Source organism: Ochotona princeps, chromosome X, assembly GCF_030435755.1.
Source record: "Ochotona princeps isolate mOchPri1 chromosome X, mOchPri1.hap1, whole genome shotgun sequence".
In the NCBI taxonomy this organism is placed as follows: domain Eukaryota; kingdom Metazoa; phylum Chordata; class Mammalia; order Lagomorpha; family Ochotonidae; genus Ochotona; species Ochotona princeps.
Window position 1 is genome coordinate 46089712 of NC_080865.1, and position 16338 is coordinate 46106049.

Here is a 16338-nt window from a genome sequence, read left to right on the forward strand (position 1 = left end):
CTACTACACCATGGTGCTGGCCCCACACTTCCAATATTAAATGAGATTAGCTATGGGAAAATTTTTAATAATTAGAGAATCACTCTGTGAAGGTAGCTTTCAAGTACTGCACACTTTTGTTTTTAGTTAGCGAAGACATAGAAACAAGTTTCCTTTGCCTAAGTGAAGGTGAAAAAATGTTTTCCTCAGCAGGTATAAAAGAATGCCAATGTTAGTGGAAGAAAAATGGAGGAAAGATTTCTGTGGCTTGAAATTAAAATGAGTTTATTGTTCCTAACAGGAATGTAAAGAAATTAAAATGGATTCAAACATGAATGTGAATTCTATTACCATCTCTGTGGAGGGGATGACATGCAATTCCTGTGTTCGGACCATTGAGCAACAGATTGGAAAAGTGAATGGCGTACATCACATTAAAGTAAGTCACACCTTGGCAATTGGTAAAGTCACATGTTGTTGATGAGAATTCTGCTAGGAAGTTACTTCTAATACCAGGATAGAAGCAACCACACAGACACACTTGGCAATAAAGATTATTGTACTCCATAACTAATTACATTTTGTTTTCTCTTTGAAAAAGAAAAAAAGATTTTTCAGTTTAAAAATCTCTGAACATAGAATATTGGCATTATTGTCGTATGCTTATAGATTTATAAGTATGTAAGTGATTGTATAGTTGTACTTTTTATGAATCTTAATCTCAAACTGAACTAAAATATATGTCCTCAGAATGGGTTGAGTGTTTTCTTCTTGATCTTCTATAGCATGGTAATTGTTATGTTTGCAATTAAAAACTTGAAGTGAAAATATCTAGAAAATTCCTTGTAAGCTTTGCCCAAGGAAGGATTCATCATTATTTAATATCTCTTCACCATCTACAACATTCTCAGTGCATTGTTTGAAGAGGCGGTCCAAGCTGTGAAAGTTTCTTCTGAAGACTGCAAGGTGCCTGTGGTTATCTTAAGGTGGTAGAGGCATTGATTGGTGCAACCATCAAGATGGTACTTGGGTTGCTGGCACTCCATGTTGGAGTGCCCGGATTTGAGTGTTGGTTCTGTTTCCAATTCTATCTTTTTGCTAATATATACTCTATGAGGCAGCAGATGATGGCTGAAGTCCTTGGGTCTCTGCTACCCACTTGGGAGACCCAGATTGGGTTCTTGGCTCTTGGCTTCGGCCTGGGCCAGCCTCGGCTTTTGTAGGCACTTTGGTGGGGCAGAGGACTGAACCAGCAAATGGGAGCTGTAAAAAAAAAAAAAAGGCTAACAACCTTGTTTTTGGCTTTTAAAAAAATTTTAATTATATTTTATGTTATTTATTTTATTTTGATGATGGTTACCTATTTGAGAGGGATACATGCCCATTTGGACCATCAAGTAGGGTGGGGAGGGTCAAGGAATAGGGGAAAGTGGATGAGACAACTGCCTCCAATTGCCTTTTTTCTTCCTGTATCTGGAGAAAGTGGAGGGTGAAGCAGAGAGGACCGCTCCCAACAGCCCAACCGCATCAGTACCCGGGAATGGGGGGTAGCCACCCGATGTCATCCCAGGGTCCCTGGTGTGAAGCATGTTCTGAGGATACTGCTTAAGTGATTTTGATATTTTTTTAAAGATTTATATGCAAATTTACAGAGAGAAGGAGAGAGAGAGAGGAAGATCTTCCATCTGTTGGTTCACTCCCCTAATGACCACAGTGGTCAGAGCTGAGCTGATCCAAAGCCAGGAGCCAGGAGTTTCTTCTGGGTCTTCTACACAGGCACAGGATTCCAAGGCTTTGGTTCATTCTTTACTGTTTTCCCAGGCCACACCAAGTGAAGCAGTCAGGGCACCAACTGGCTCCCATAATGGATGCTGGTGCTTGGAAATGAAAGATTAGCTAATTGAACCATTGTGCTGGCATCTGAATTGGTTGTTTAAAGATATTATTAAAGCTTTTGCCATCATTAGATCAACTTTATGTTGGTGGCTATTCTGTTTATTAAAAGTTTTCTATAATTTGCTTTGATGTAAAAAGTTAATGCCTCAATTTAATTTCATCAGATTACATGCATCCCAGAGTGATTTTCCTAGGACTCCTTGAGATCCATATAAAAATTACATTGTACCTAGAGGAGATGTGATTATGGACACAGGATTTAGCAAAAATTTAGGCATCTGATGGATTCTCTTTATCAGAAGCTTTTATATTTTTTAAGTGCATCATTAAGTAATCATTACATTGGAACTGGAACATTTTCCGTGTCTCCAGATCATATACTTATGGAAACTGCCTTTTAATTGTCCTTAACTTGAACATTAATTTTTACACTTATTCAGAGACTTCAAAATGGTTTTGACTTTTCAGTATAGAATTTCTGCTTCCTTATCTCTGTGGTATTCTTGCCTGTGATTCTGACTTTTTGTAGTGTCTTGAACATATTAGTTTCATTTTGCTTTGTTTTTGTTACAAAATAGTGGCTAATTGACCCAGCATGATTCTTCTTGAATTTTGCTTCGCTTCCTTAATTCAAGAGTCATGTGAAGTATGGGCCTAACATGTGGACACTTCCACTTTTCCAAAACTGAAGTCATTTTTCCCATACCTGAGTTCCATACTCATCTTGGCCACAGAGAACAGAGCAAGCTTTGGATCCATTTTACTATTGTAAGAGTTGAAAGCAGTGTTTTTCATTTGTTGACTGATCAGCCAGGATTACATTGCTAGTTGTGGCTAGGAAAGCTTTCATGAATATAATGTAATATGCCTCCTTCTACTTAGATATGAATTCTCCAGTTTTCTGTGCTCCAAAGTAGAATTTTCTTTTGTACTCACTTTTCCCTTGGCCTAACTCCAATCTCAGAGGCTCCCACATTGCTTCTTCCCTCCCACACTTCCCAACAAGCATACAGTTGCCTTTAATTTGCTTTGGGGACACAGCCAAGTTTGAGAAGCTGAAAGGTTATATGCAATTATTTTATTTATTATATTGCAGGTTTTCCCAAATGAGTTTATACTCAAAACATGTAAGTTTATAAAAACATTTAAAGATTTTTTTTACGAATCATAACTGCAGAAATTGGATTCTGATTTTGTAGTGTTGACTAGGAAAGAGACTAGCAAAAGTAACCCTGCCAACTGCGTCCAAAGCTTTACAAATTAGTTGGTTAATTTCAGTGAGTAGTAAGTGTGACAACATTTGATTTATCCTCAAATGAAGCCAATTAAATTTCTTCCACTTGATCTAAGGTGGGGCTGGTGCTGGGGGCTGAATCTTACTAATTATATAGTAATGCCTGTGCTAATTGCAGTAAAGCTATTTCAGCCATCCAGAAACTAGTTCATCTAATTTCTCTCTGAGTGACTTAGATACTTAGTGTACACTGACAACTAACCCATTTTCCAAAACCTTTAACTCTCTGTCTAGAAAGCTACTTTATGTGAATATTTTCCCTTAACATATCCATGTGCAACTACTGGAATAGATTTTGCTTTGGTATTTACAAGTCCGTTTCTGTGACCCAAAACAGCCTATTGGCCCGATGACTCAATGGCTAAATCCTCATCTTGCAAGCACTGGGATCCCATATAGGTGCCAGATCATGTCCTGGCTGCTCTATCTCTTCCCATCTAGCTCCCTGCTTATGGCCTGGGAAAGCAGTAGGGGATGACTCCAAGCCTTGAGACCCTGCATCTGTGTGGGAGACTCAGGAAGCTTCTGGCCCCTGGCTTCAAATGGGATTGAGTCAGCTCTGGCCTTTGTGGCCATTTGGGGAGTGAACCAGATGATTTAAGACCTTTCTCTCTCCTTTTCTCCGTAAATCTGATCTGCCTTTACAATAAAAGTAAATAAATGTTAAAAGAAACAGCCTTTTTGCACGACACTCATATGTTAGACTGGTATTTCTACTGCATCTTCCCAGAATTCATTATTGCTTAATAAGGTCTGTTTAAGGTCAGACAAATGTGATTGAAGTTTTATTAAATTATAAAGGGAGGGCAGCATAGATATGATGTAAAAGCACTTTGTATTATCATTAGTGATTTATACGGATCCCAGTGATGGCTACTCCTTTCCAGGGCTCATTCATAATTAGATAAAAATAAAAGGAAACACTTTTTATGCCTATTCTTGCTTTGCTTCTCTTCCTTCCTTTCAAAATCTCTGATGCTATAAGTTGTGTAAATGACCTTTCTCCATGTTTCCTTCCTTTAAACATATTTTGCCAAATGTTAAACCTTTTATATGCGGAGAAGGATTTATTATGACGTTAATGAAGGTTATACTTCAGAGCCTCTCATTTGGCTTGACCTCTTACGACCCTGGTAGTTGTCTTGGTAATGTATTCTCAGTATGTTCTGCACATTGTTTTCAGAAACAAAATATTTCAGTTGCAGCTGTTTACGACCATGGTCCATTTCTATTTTGACTCTCTTTCATGAGAGCTTCCCTTTGGGTTATGTGGTGTTACAGAGGCTATGAATATTTTAGTGATCTAAAAAAAGGAAAGTCAAATGGGAGGTAGGATTAGTTTGGGGTTAAATATGCTACTTGATTATGTGTGGTTCTTAGGGGGTTTTTTAAATTAATTTATTTTTATTGGAAAGTCATATATGCAGAGAGGAGGACAGACAATGTTCTGGTTCACTCCCTGAGTGGCTACAACAGCTGGAGCTGAGCTAGTCTGAAGCTAGGAGCCAGGAGACTTTTCTGGGTCTCCCAAGTGGGTGCAGGGTCCCAAGGCTTTGGGCTGTCTTCGACTGCTTTCCCAGGCCACAGACAGGGAACTGGATGGGAAGTGGAGCAGCCAGGATTGGGACCGGCGCCCATATGGGATCCTGGTGCGTTCAAGGCAAGGCCACTAGACTACCAGGCTGGCCCAGTTGTTAGTTTTTTAAAAGTTTTTTTTTTTTTTTTTAAGATCTATGTATTTGAACAACAGAGTTACAGGAAAAGGATGAGACTGAGAGGAAGGTCTGCTTTTTGCTGGTTCATTCTCCAAGTGGCTGCAAAGGGTGCAGTTAGGTTTCTCTGAAGCTGGGAACTGGGAACTTGCTAAGGGTCTCCAATGTAGATTCACTTGGGTCATCTCTTCTTTCTCAGGTACATTAACTAGGGGTTGGCTTGAAAGTAGACCAGCCGTGCCAGAGTTCCGGGCCTCTCTTTGTCACATCAGTGTATCGTGGAGTTTTTTGCTAAGGGGTTCGTACAAGAACAGCTTCTGGCAACAATCCTGGTATCCATCGGTACCCACTTAATGCTATTACATGAAGATGTAGTTTCCAGCATAAAGCTAGTTACATGAGTGCTATCAATTCAAAGATGCTGTCAAGATCTGTCAGTTTATAGGGAAACTTGAAGTGTCCTGAAACCTAAAATCTCAAATGTGAAAGAAATTTGATAGTTTACCAAAATTTGATGAAGGCTCTCAAAATGTGCTGATGTCCAGTTGTGATATTGAAAGTTGCTTCTCTGAGCTGTCACCAATCACAGATTTTGATCTAGAGGAAAAGCTAACATCTTTCTGTTCTGTAATAGAAAATTATTTTGAGAAGCCATTGTCAAAGGAAGCATCAAAGGATAACACAGCATAACATGTAAGAAAGGAAAGTATTATGGAGGTGTATTACACATTAGATGGAATTTCTCTGAGTTTTGATTGTATTTGTTATGTTAAAATTTATTGCTATGATTTACATATTCAGAATATTTTGTACACAATTTTTTACTTATTATTTTCTGTTCTTTAAAGTCTCAAATAGCCAGAGGATATACAATGTAGAAACCATCTAGAAAATTGAACTTCTGCAAACATAATTTAGTCAAAATGTATCTCAATGTCATAACATATAAATATTGATCATTTTTAAAAAGATTTATCTGTTTTTATTGGAAAGGCAGATTTACAGAGGGAACAAAAGACAGAAAAATCTTCCATCCGCTGGTTCACTCCCCAAATGGCCACAATGGCCAGAGCTGAGACAATCTGAAGCCAGGAACCAGGAGCTTCTTCCAGGTCTCCCAATGACTTGGGCGGCCCCCACTGCTTTCCCAGAGCATGAACAGGGAGCAGGATGGGAAGTGGAGCAGTCAGGACATGAACTAGCATCCATATAAGATACTGGGATTTACAGGCAGAGGATTTACTACTTGAGCCATCGCACAGCCCCAGATCAATTTTAAAAGAATTTTAAGGTTAAAATTTCTGGATCATACTTTCTGAGATTATCGCCAAGTTCATTTTGATCCTGGATTTGAGGGCTTCAGCATTGCGCTGCATGCTGCAGTGGGATAAAACGCTGCTGCAATGCCTACATCCCGTGTGAGCACAGATTCAAGTCCTGACTGATCCAATCTGATGCAGCTCACAGCAAATGCACCTGGGAGATCAAGGGAAGATGGCTCAAGTGCTTGGGCCCTTGCCATCCATGTTTTCAGACATGGATGAAGTTCCAGGCTTCTGGCTCAACCTGGTCCATTTCTCGTTATTACAACCTATTTGAAGTGCGACCAATGGGCAATGGGTGGAAGAGTCTCTCTTTCTCTTGCCCTCCCTCCCTCTTCTCCTCTTCTTCCCCTCTGTTTCTTTGTAACTCTACCTTTCAAACAAATAAATGAATTCTTTTTAAATAAAAGACTTTAGTAGAACAGGTAGCCTAAAGGAGCTATTTCCTCTAGACAGAAATGTTTAGATTGAAGTAATTGTTATAGTAAATTACTTTACTGTAAAGTCCAACAGTGGAACAGATTAAGCTTTCATTAACAGAATTCAGAAAGAATAAATAGTTAAGAAGTCTCTAGTTTTGTAATAAGTAGAATATTTTTCTCTTTGCAGCTTTATCATTTAAATACAAAATTATCTAAATGTTAATTTTGGGAAATGTGTCTTAAATTATACCACAAATGACTGTAATACTCTTAGTTGTCCTGCCAATGTTAAGACTGTGGACTTTAAAGGGATTAACCTGAAGTTTAATTGAATCACCCCAGTGGTCTGTTCAAAGGGAAAATATAATAAAAAGATAATGTGAAGGTCCTTCCCTGAATTATTTGGCCTGTTCAAAGTAGAAATGTAGAAATGAATTCAATTAAATGTAAGTACTGAATAACTCCAAAGGTTAATACCTTGTTAAAAAATTACTTTGTCCCTGAAATTTTCAATACTAGCTCTTTGAGTGCTTTTCTCCTCTACCCAGATAAGAGCTGTAGCCCATTCTGTTAATATAGAGTATCTTAAAAAAAAATGACCACCTCAGGGCTGGCTTCATGGTGTAGTGGGTTAAGATGACACCCACAAAAAAAAATTAATTAAAAAGAAAAGATGACACCAGCATCCTTAAATGGGAACTCATTTTATCCCAGCCACTGCACTTCTCATCCAGCTCCCTGCTAATGACTGGGAAAAGAAGTGAAAGATGGACTAAGTGTTGGGTCCCTGCCACCTGTGTGGGAAACCTGGAAGCAGCTCCCGTTTCCTGGTTTCCGCTTGGCTCAGCCCTGACTGCTGTGGGCATCTGGAGAATGAGTCAGTAGATGCAAGATTTATGCCTTTCCCTCTCAATCTCTTTCTAACTCTGACTTTCAAATAAATACAGTAATCTTTTTCAAAATGACCATTTCAATGCTAATAACTGCGCTATTTTTCCAATGGATCAGTAAATGCACTCCTTATTTCTTTAAAGCTAACTAATATTTTTATTATTGGAAAAATAATAGTTCTATAATGCAAATAATAGTGCATTGAACATTTTTCTTTTTTAATGTTTTACTTATTTTTGTTAGAAAGGCTGAGTTACAGAGAGATAGAAAGGTATCTCCTCTCTGATTTTTTAAAATTATTTTGACAATCTTTACTTAGTTGATTAGGGCACAAAAGGTCAAGGGCTACAGGAAAGTGGATAAGATCATTGTTTCCACATTATTTTTTTTTCTGTATCTGGGGTAAAGGGGGAGATAAAGGGAAAAGCCCCACCCAACCTCCCACCCATCCTAGGTCCCGGATGTGGAGCATGCTCTGAGGGTCCTGCTCGAGTGATTTTGATAATTCAACAGTTCTGCATTGTTGCCAGTCTTGCCATTCGAAGCATGATGAAATCGCTGCAGAATCCATTGACTAACAGTCCATCCTACAGTCTCTGTTTGCCCAGATTTTCACTGTCAATACATGGCTGGGGTAGTTGATTGATTTGTTCTGTCCTCCATCCTCTGTTGTGAACCAGGTGTCCTCTGCAGGTTCCGAGAGATTGCTATATCCTCCATGTGCACCTGGGTATGCTGTCCACTGCTCTGTCTGAGCCTCTGAGGAAGCTCAGCTTTGACACTTGCACTCCATGGCAGACCATGGAACCTGCAATTCTCTCCATGGTTGGGGTTCTGAGTCCAGCAGTTCGACTGGGGAGATCCCCAAAGAAACTTCATCTGAGGTGTTCTCAGACCAGATTCTCGTGTGTGCTGGCCAGTGCAGGGTCCGGCACAATCCGTTGTCCCAATCAGCTGGTGGTTGCAATTGCTGAGTCAGCTCTGTTTCCAGCCCTGTCTTCCACGCGAACCAATGGGTGTTGTAGTCCAGCCCGATCCTACCTACTTCATACTCGGTCCTCACATAAACCGGTGGAAGCTGCGGCCAGTGCACCAGTTCTGCACTCTACCCTGGTTCCCATGCTTGCCAGTATGTACAGCAAACTGGTCCAGTCTGTCCCACCTCCCATTCAGCCCTCCTGCATGTCAGTGGGCATTGAAGCCTAATTCAACCCAACCAGGCCCACTATCCAGCCCACACACATGCTGGTTGGTGCCATTCTGTCCAGCCAGGTCTGCTCCTGTCCTGGTTTTCATGCTCTCTAGTGGGAGTGGTAACCCAAGAGAGAGGTGCCCACTATTTCCCTACTGGGCCCACTCCCAGGTCATGGAATTTCCATGTGGTTCTGCAGTTGAACTTGACAGAATTAGCGCCCAGTGCCAGCATTTGCCATATGATTCTGCGGCAAAACCCAACCACCCCTCACCCATTCTGATTTGTACTTGCACAGTCAACTAAGCCTGGCTTTTCCCTGATCTACCTCACATGAGGCCCACAGGTATTGTAGCCCTGTCCAGTCTGATCTGCTCCCATCCCAACTCATGCTCTCCAGGGGGAGTGGTGTTCTAGCAGGGGAGACCCCTCCACATTCCCCCTACCGGCTTTACCCCCTCCCTACCTGGTTCCTCTGTGTACTGGTTGGGTGCTGTGGCCCAGTCTGGAATGGCTTGCTTCTCCTCAGTATTTGCCAGTGGGTGCTGTAGCCTAACCTGGTCTGGCCTACCCCCGGTTCCAGATGGTGAGTATTACAGTGTAGCCCAGCCCAGCAGGCACCCAATAACAGCCATAATGTGTACTAGTATGTGTTGGGACCGAACCTGGCCCAACCCACACTGTTCTGGTGCTCTTATTTGCCAGCGGGTGGTGTGAACTGGTTCAGCCTGGTCTGCCTCCGACCTATGCCAAATGTATTCCGGTGGGTACCAGTCCCTGGCCTGGTCTGGGCTGCTCCCTATTGTGGTTCTTGCGCTCACCTGCAGGGACTGTATCCTGCCAGAGGAGTTGCCCAGACTCGCCTATCTGATTGTTTACTACCCAAATGGTCATAGTGCCTGTAGCTGAGGCAATCTGAAGCCTGGAGCCAGGAACCAGGAACTTCTTCTGGGTCTCCCATGTGAGTGCAGGGGCCCAAAGACTCAGGCCAGCCTTTGCTGCTTTCTCAGGCTCCAATCAGGGAGTTGGTTCTGAAGTCGTGCAACAAGGACTTAAACCAGTATACATCTGGGATACTGATACTGATTCTACAGGCAGAGGCCACCGCACCAACCCCAAACATCTTATGTTTCAAACTGATGCTGTCTTACCAACACTGCACTAGAACAATGTAGGCATTTTGATTATTATAAATTAGTAAGTAATAATTATTCATCCATGGAGATATAGAATCAACTATTCAAAGAGGCTTAGGTTGCATTTGAGTGCTGTTTCACGGACAAAAGAAAGACCAAATCCAAGATAAAAATTTAGCAATGGAATAATGACATGACATGAAGAAGGACTTTCACTATTTCCTTTGCATACTTTTGTGTTTAAAATGTTTATGATTGGGCCTGGTGCAGTAGCCTAATGGCTAAAGTCCTTGCCTTTCACACATTAGGATCCCATATGGGAACCAGTTAGTGTCCTGGCTGTTCCACTTCCCATCCAGCTCCCTGCTTGTGGCCTGGGAAAGCAGTCAAGGATGGCTCAAAGCCTTGGGACCCTGCACTTGCATGGGAGACCCAGAAGAACCTCCTGGCTCCTGGCTTCTGATCAGCTCAGCTCTGGCCATTATGGCCACTTGGGGAGTGAATCGTCGGACGGAAGATCTTCCTCTCTGTCTCCTCCTCTCTGTGTATCTGACTTTCCAATAAAAATAAGTAAATAAATCTTTAAAAAATTTATGACTAATAATCATACATTAGTTACATAATTTTAAATCAAGATGAAAAATTTGGATAAGAAAATTCTAAGTACCCAGTTTACAGATAATTTAGTTTATGAAAAACAGTGTTACAGCTTAAACCAGCATCTGTGTAACGTTTTCATTATAAAATATTTTTGCTTTTGTTTTTTGGTTTTACCCTTGGTTTCTAAGAATCATTTTTTCCTAGTTTATATATTCCTTTTATTTTTTAAGATTTATTTTACTTTTATTGGAAAGACAAATTTACAAAGATGAGAGACAGGGAGAAAGATCTTCCATCCACTGGTTCACTCACCAAATCAACAGGGGCCAGAGCTAAGCTGATCCAAAGCCAGGAGCCAGAAACTTCTAGGTCTCCCACATGGGCACAGGATCCCAAAGCTTTGGGCCATCCCTCCATTGCTTTCCTAGGACATAAGCAGTGACCTCGATGGGAAATGGAGCAGCGAGGATATGAACTGGTACCCACATGGGATGCTGGCACTTGCAGCTGAAAAATTAGTCAATTGAGCCATTGTACTGTCCCCAATACATTGATTTTAAATAGTTTTAAGTGATAGGTTTTATTTGGATTGATCAAATAGCTTGTATGTTAGTAGATCTTTAAGGGCTTCCTATTAGAATGCTTTAATTTTGGGTATCCTATATTATTATTGTTACTTTAATGTGAGAGGCACAGATAGACGGAAGTGGTGGGTGATGTGGTACAGATTTCTATTTTCTGGTTAACTCCCCAGATGTTCACATCATTTGGAGCTGGGAAATAGGAATTCAATCCGTTTCCCACTTGGGTGGTAGGATCACAACTCCTTGAGCTATCGCCCGCAATTTCCTAGTGTGCACATTAGCAGGAAATTTGAATTGGGAGCAGAGCTATGACTTCAACCCAGGCACTGTTACAACGAAGGATATAGGTGCCCTCACTGCTAATCCAAATGCTCATCACTGTCATATGTTGAAGCATTAAATTAGATTGTTACTTTTCATTATGCTGTTTGCACACATCATGTTTTTCCACAAAGATTAGTGGAATTTGTTTTGAGATGATACCTTTTATAAATGCGACTCTTATTATGTATTATAAATAGTTTTTACTTGATTTAAAAACATTTTGATTGATAGATAAAATATTTTAGAAATCACACTAATTGATGACACTTCATTTTAAAAAAAATTCAATCTCTACATGTGTAGAATGGTAGAATCCTTTCAAATGCTGAAATACCTCTGATTACCTTTTTGTTGAGTTGCTTATGAAAATGTAAGAAAGTGGGCTTTAAACCACCTGTAGAGTTCCAGAGTGACTGAGTAGTATGCAAACTTGAATGTGTTGTGATGACGCATGAATTTGTTCCTGGTGGATGTAAAGGAATTTCAATAAGTCAAGGAACTTTCTCAAAGTGACTTTTAAACCTGAGGAAATATGTCTGGTTTAGCTCAAAAATTAGGCCTTGTTTAAGAGATACCAAATAAAAACTCAGAAAAATGGGCTTTTCCTCTAAATTGTTTTGTTTAAGCTATTACGAGAACAAGATGTGAAATTTAGGGGTTAGGGAAAAAAAGAGAATGAAATTTTGGTTGAAGCACTAGAACTATTTTATGCTTTCCAGGTGGTTTTACTTATAAGTCACATATTACTCAAATAACAGGAATAAAATATTATTCTTTCAAGGAAATTGGAGGTCATCTAGCCTAATCATTTGTATAGGAGGACAGAGTCTGGACTTTGGAGTTAAACACACTTGTGTTTGAATGCTAGTAGCCTTTCATTTTCTCACTGGACTTCTTGGGTAATTTATTCCATTTCATGGCTTTCCTAAAGGGAACTAATCATATTTGGCTTAGCCCCTTCAAGTTACAGTCATGAAGCACTGTCAACTTGGTGGCTTATAAACAGCAGAAATTGATTTCTTATGGTTTTGCAGGCTAGGAGATAGAAAATCCGGGCACTGACAAAGTTAGTGTCTGGTGAGTGCCAACCTACTGCATTAGTTTGCTATCTCCTCATGGTTGAAAGGCCAAGGCAGCCTGCTGGGACTTCTTTTACAAGGGTGCTGATCCCAGGCATGAAGTACTAGTGACAGTCCAGGAAATGGGAGCCATAAAATCTTTAGCTTTATAGAAAGTTTCAGAGAAAACAGATGATTTTATCTAGTTTTTTAGGAAAATGAGGCCTGCAGGGGTAAGGATGATGTGTCCAAGTTTTTGACTTTCCTATCACCTGCAAATAGAAGATAGCAGCCTTTGATTCAGGGTACAAATTCTACAGTAGTCATACTCTGATATAGTATACTGGGGCTGAATGCTATGGCTGACATTTCAAGATACATCAAACACCAGAAGCATGAAAAATAGTGCATCTTTGCTGCAGGCAGTCAGCCCTCTCGGCAATTCCGTTAGTGCTGTTCAGGCTACAGAGCATATGTGGTTAATTTTTCTTTCTTCTGCCTCACTACTGCCTTCATCGACATACAGCGAATAGTCCTTCACTGGGAGTGCTTCCTGTGAGTCATGTTCACAACCAGTAGGCTCGTAGGCTTGTTTTCAGAGGAACTCTTACTGTAATGGAAAGATGGTTTCTCTGAAAACAAACAAACAAAAATCACTATATTAGTTCCTAATGAATATTCTGAGAAAAAGACAAGCTATTGAAAATTTGCAGTGTTGTGGGGGAGTGAGGGAGGTGGTTTGAGAGAAGGAGCACTTGTGAAAGGAGAGCAGCTCAGACCCTGAGTTGGGCTGCAGCCAGTGATTTCCAGCTCCATGGAGCATGTAGTAACATGTGTAGAAGCTAACACATTGCCTAGCACATGGTAAGCACTCAGTAAATATTCTTTTGAATAAATAAATGCCATTTAGGCTTTCTGTCCAAGGATTTGGCACCCAAAATTGTATGTGATCAGAAGCTGCCATATTTTTTTTTTCTTAAAAGGGGGAGGGTGAGCCCAGCGTGAGAGCCTAGTGATTGAAGTCCTCGCCTTGCAAATGCTGGGAACCCATGTGGGTGCTGGTTCATGTCCCAGCAGCCCTGCTTCCCACCCAGCTCCCTGTTTGTGGCCTAGGAAGACAGTCGAGGATGGCCCAAAGTTTTGGGACCCTGCCCCTGTGTGGGAGACCCAGAAGAAGCTCCTGGCTCCTGACTTCGGATCATCTCATCTCTAACCATTGTGGCTCCTTGGGGAGTGAATCAACGGATGGAAGATCTTCCTCTCTTACCCTCCTCCTCTCTGTATATTTGACTTTCCAATAAAAACAAACAATCTCTTTTTTAAAAAGAAAGAAAATATGGGGCTGCTAATTTTGTTCATCTTGAGACCTTAGATTTGACAAGTCTCTTTGGTGTCAACATTCAGAGGCCAGCTGGAGTCCTGGCTGCTCTGTTTCCAATCAGCAATCTGCTAATAACACGTATGGAAAAGCAGAGGAAAATGGACCAGTGCGTGTGCTCTGCCACCTGGACAAAGCTCCTAGCTCCTGGCTTTGGCCTGACCCAACTCCAGCCTCTCTGGCAATTTGGGGAGTGAACTAGCAGATGGAGTCAGGGTTTCTCTCTCACACTTTTCCTTTTAAATAAATCAATATTTTAAAAAGTTACTAAATAAGGAATTGCTTTTCCATCTGCACTATGACAACAGTGTAGTATAACTTGACTTCTTTTTTAAAAAAACATTTTTGTTTTCACTTTTTTTAAGCAGAGACAAAGAGAAGGAGAAGTGGAGACAGAGAAAGATTTTCTATCCTCTGGTTAGCTTTCCAAATACCCACAATAGCCTGGGCTGGGTCAGGAACTCTATTCATATATCCAACATAGGTGGCAAGCACCCAAGTACTTGTACCTTCTAGTGTGTGTGTGAGCAGGAAACTAAATCGAGAGTAGAGCAGAGACCTAAACCCAGGCACTTTAATATAGGATTGCAAGTATCACAAGTAACATTTTAACCACTGCACGGAATGCCTGCCTCATAACTTATTTTTTTATATGATGTCCTATGTATAGTTTCCTTATTTCCTTTGTTCATAAAAGATGGGCTAAAGCAGTAGAAAGTACAGCAGACAATCCAGTGATGATGCAATTTTTGTGGCTTCGATAACAGAATGTCTCTTTTGAGTGTGGATTTTAATAGTGCCACTAATAAAGGAGCAGCAAGTACAGGGCCTAGACACTGCAGTAGAATTAACAGTGGGTGATGTGGGGAAAGGATGATTTTTCTTATGAAATGTTCCTAGTGCTGTACCACAGAAGAGGGAGGCCAGCATGAGACTAAGCTGAATCTCCATGGTCTGTCTGGGTGGAAGATGGGCAGCCCATTGACTTCTCTTACAAAGATGCCAGCAAAAACTAAAGCATCACCTGAGGAAAGGATACTCTAAGGAGTATTTGGAAAATGTCAAGAAATATACACATCTAGAACCAAACTGATTAAAAAGCTGTCATTAAGAAGCCAAAAGGACAAACTTGATAGCTTATCTAAAAAAAAAATACTTATGAGTAATAGTTAGCCTTTACCTTTAATATTTTATAATTTTGTGTATTTATTGCAAAACAGAAATGTCTCCTGACATTATGAAACAGATTTTTAAAAATTTATTTGAAAGAATAATAGATATAGAGGAAAAAGAGTGAGAAAGAGAGATCTTCCATCCGCTAGTGACTCTCCAAATAGCCGCAGCACCCAGGCTACTTCAGGCTGAAGCCAGGAGCTAGGGACTCCAGTCAGGTCTCCCATGTGGGTGTCAGGAACCCAAGGACTTAGGCTATTTTGTGCTGCTTTTCTAGTTACACTCACGGGAGCTGAATCAGAAGTATAGCAGCCAGGACTCAAACTAACATTCTGATATGGGATTCTGGTGTTGCAGCGGGTGGCTTAACCTATGGTACCCCAAGCCTGGCTCCTTATGATGTTTTTCTGTATGTACTGTAATTTAATAGATCTCATATACCAAAATTCATCTTATGATTGTCTGCTAATATTTTTTTTAAAGATTTTTTATTATTATTGGAAAGCCAGATATACAGAGAGGAGGAGAGACAGAGAGGAAGATCTTCCATCCGATGATTCACTCCCCAAGTGAGCCGCAACGGGCCAATGCGCGCCAATCCGAAGCCGGGAACCTGGAACCTCTTCCGGGTCTCCCACGCGGGTGCAGGGTCCCAAAGCTTTGGGCCGTCCTCGACTGCTTTCCCAGGCCACAAGCAGGGAGCTGGATGGGAAGTGGAGCTGCCGGGATTAGAACCGGCGCCCATATGGGATCCTGGGGCGTTCAAGGCGAGGACTTTAGGCTCTAGGCCACGCCACCGGGCCCGTCTGCTAATATTTTCACCGGGCCATCCTGATTTAAGTGGATTGAATTCTATGGTTAAATAAATGGCTTGGTATTTTATTTTGAATTTTGATAGTAATTCCAATTGAGTAAGGACTATTACTGTTTTTCCCTTCTAAAGATGTAGTTGGAAAACCAAATAACCAACCTTAATTATATTTTTGAGTTGTTTTTATTTTATTATATGTGTCTAAGACATTATACCTTAAAAGCCTAGCATTATCCCACTTAAGTTAGCCTTTTTTTAAAAAAAAATATTTGTTTTTATTTGAAAGACAGACTTACAGAGGAAAGAAGGTGTAGACCCTCTGTTGCAACACTGTAGCAATTGCAATGGCCTATCTGATTTTTCTTTCTCCTCCACCTCACTCCCAGTATCATATCATATTGTTTCCAAAATGATTCTCTTCTCAAGGAGACTCTAGTCACACCATTTTTATGCTTAACCTTTCCATGGCTCCTCATTAAATGTAAGATAAACTAAAACCATTATTGGCATACAACCTCTATAATAGAGCTGTTAACTAACTTTCCAGCTTTTCGTCTTTCCCTGCT

At 40.7% G+C, this 16338-nt stretch overlaps 1 protein-coding gene across 1 annotated transcript in view; it reads left to right on the forward strand.

The window, feature by feature from the left end:
* Window positions 1–16338, forward strand: part of ATP7A (ATPase copper transporting alpha) — a 133702-nt gene that overhangs the window by 70066 nt on the left and 47298 nt on the right. The window contains exon 2 of the mRNA XM_004592777.3: window positions 281–418. Within this exon, the coding sequence (XP_004592834.2) occupies window positions 299–418 (120 nt within the window). The 5' untranslated portion in view covers window positions 281–298. The remainder of the gene's footprint in view (window positions 1–280; window positions 419–16338) is intronic.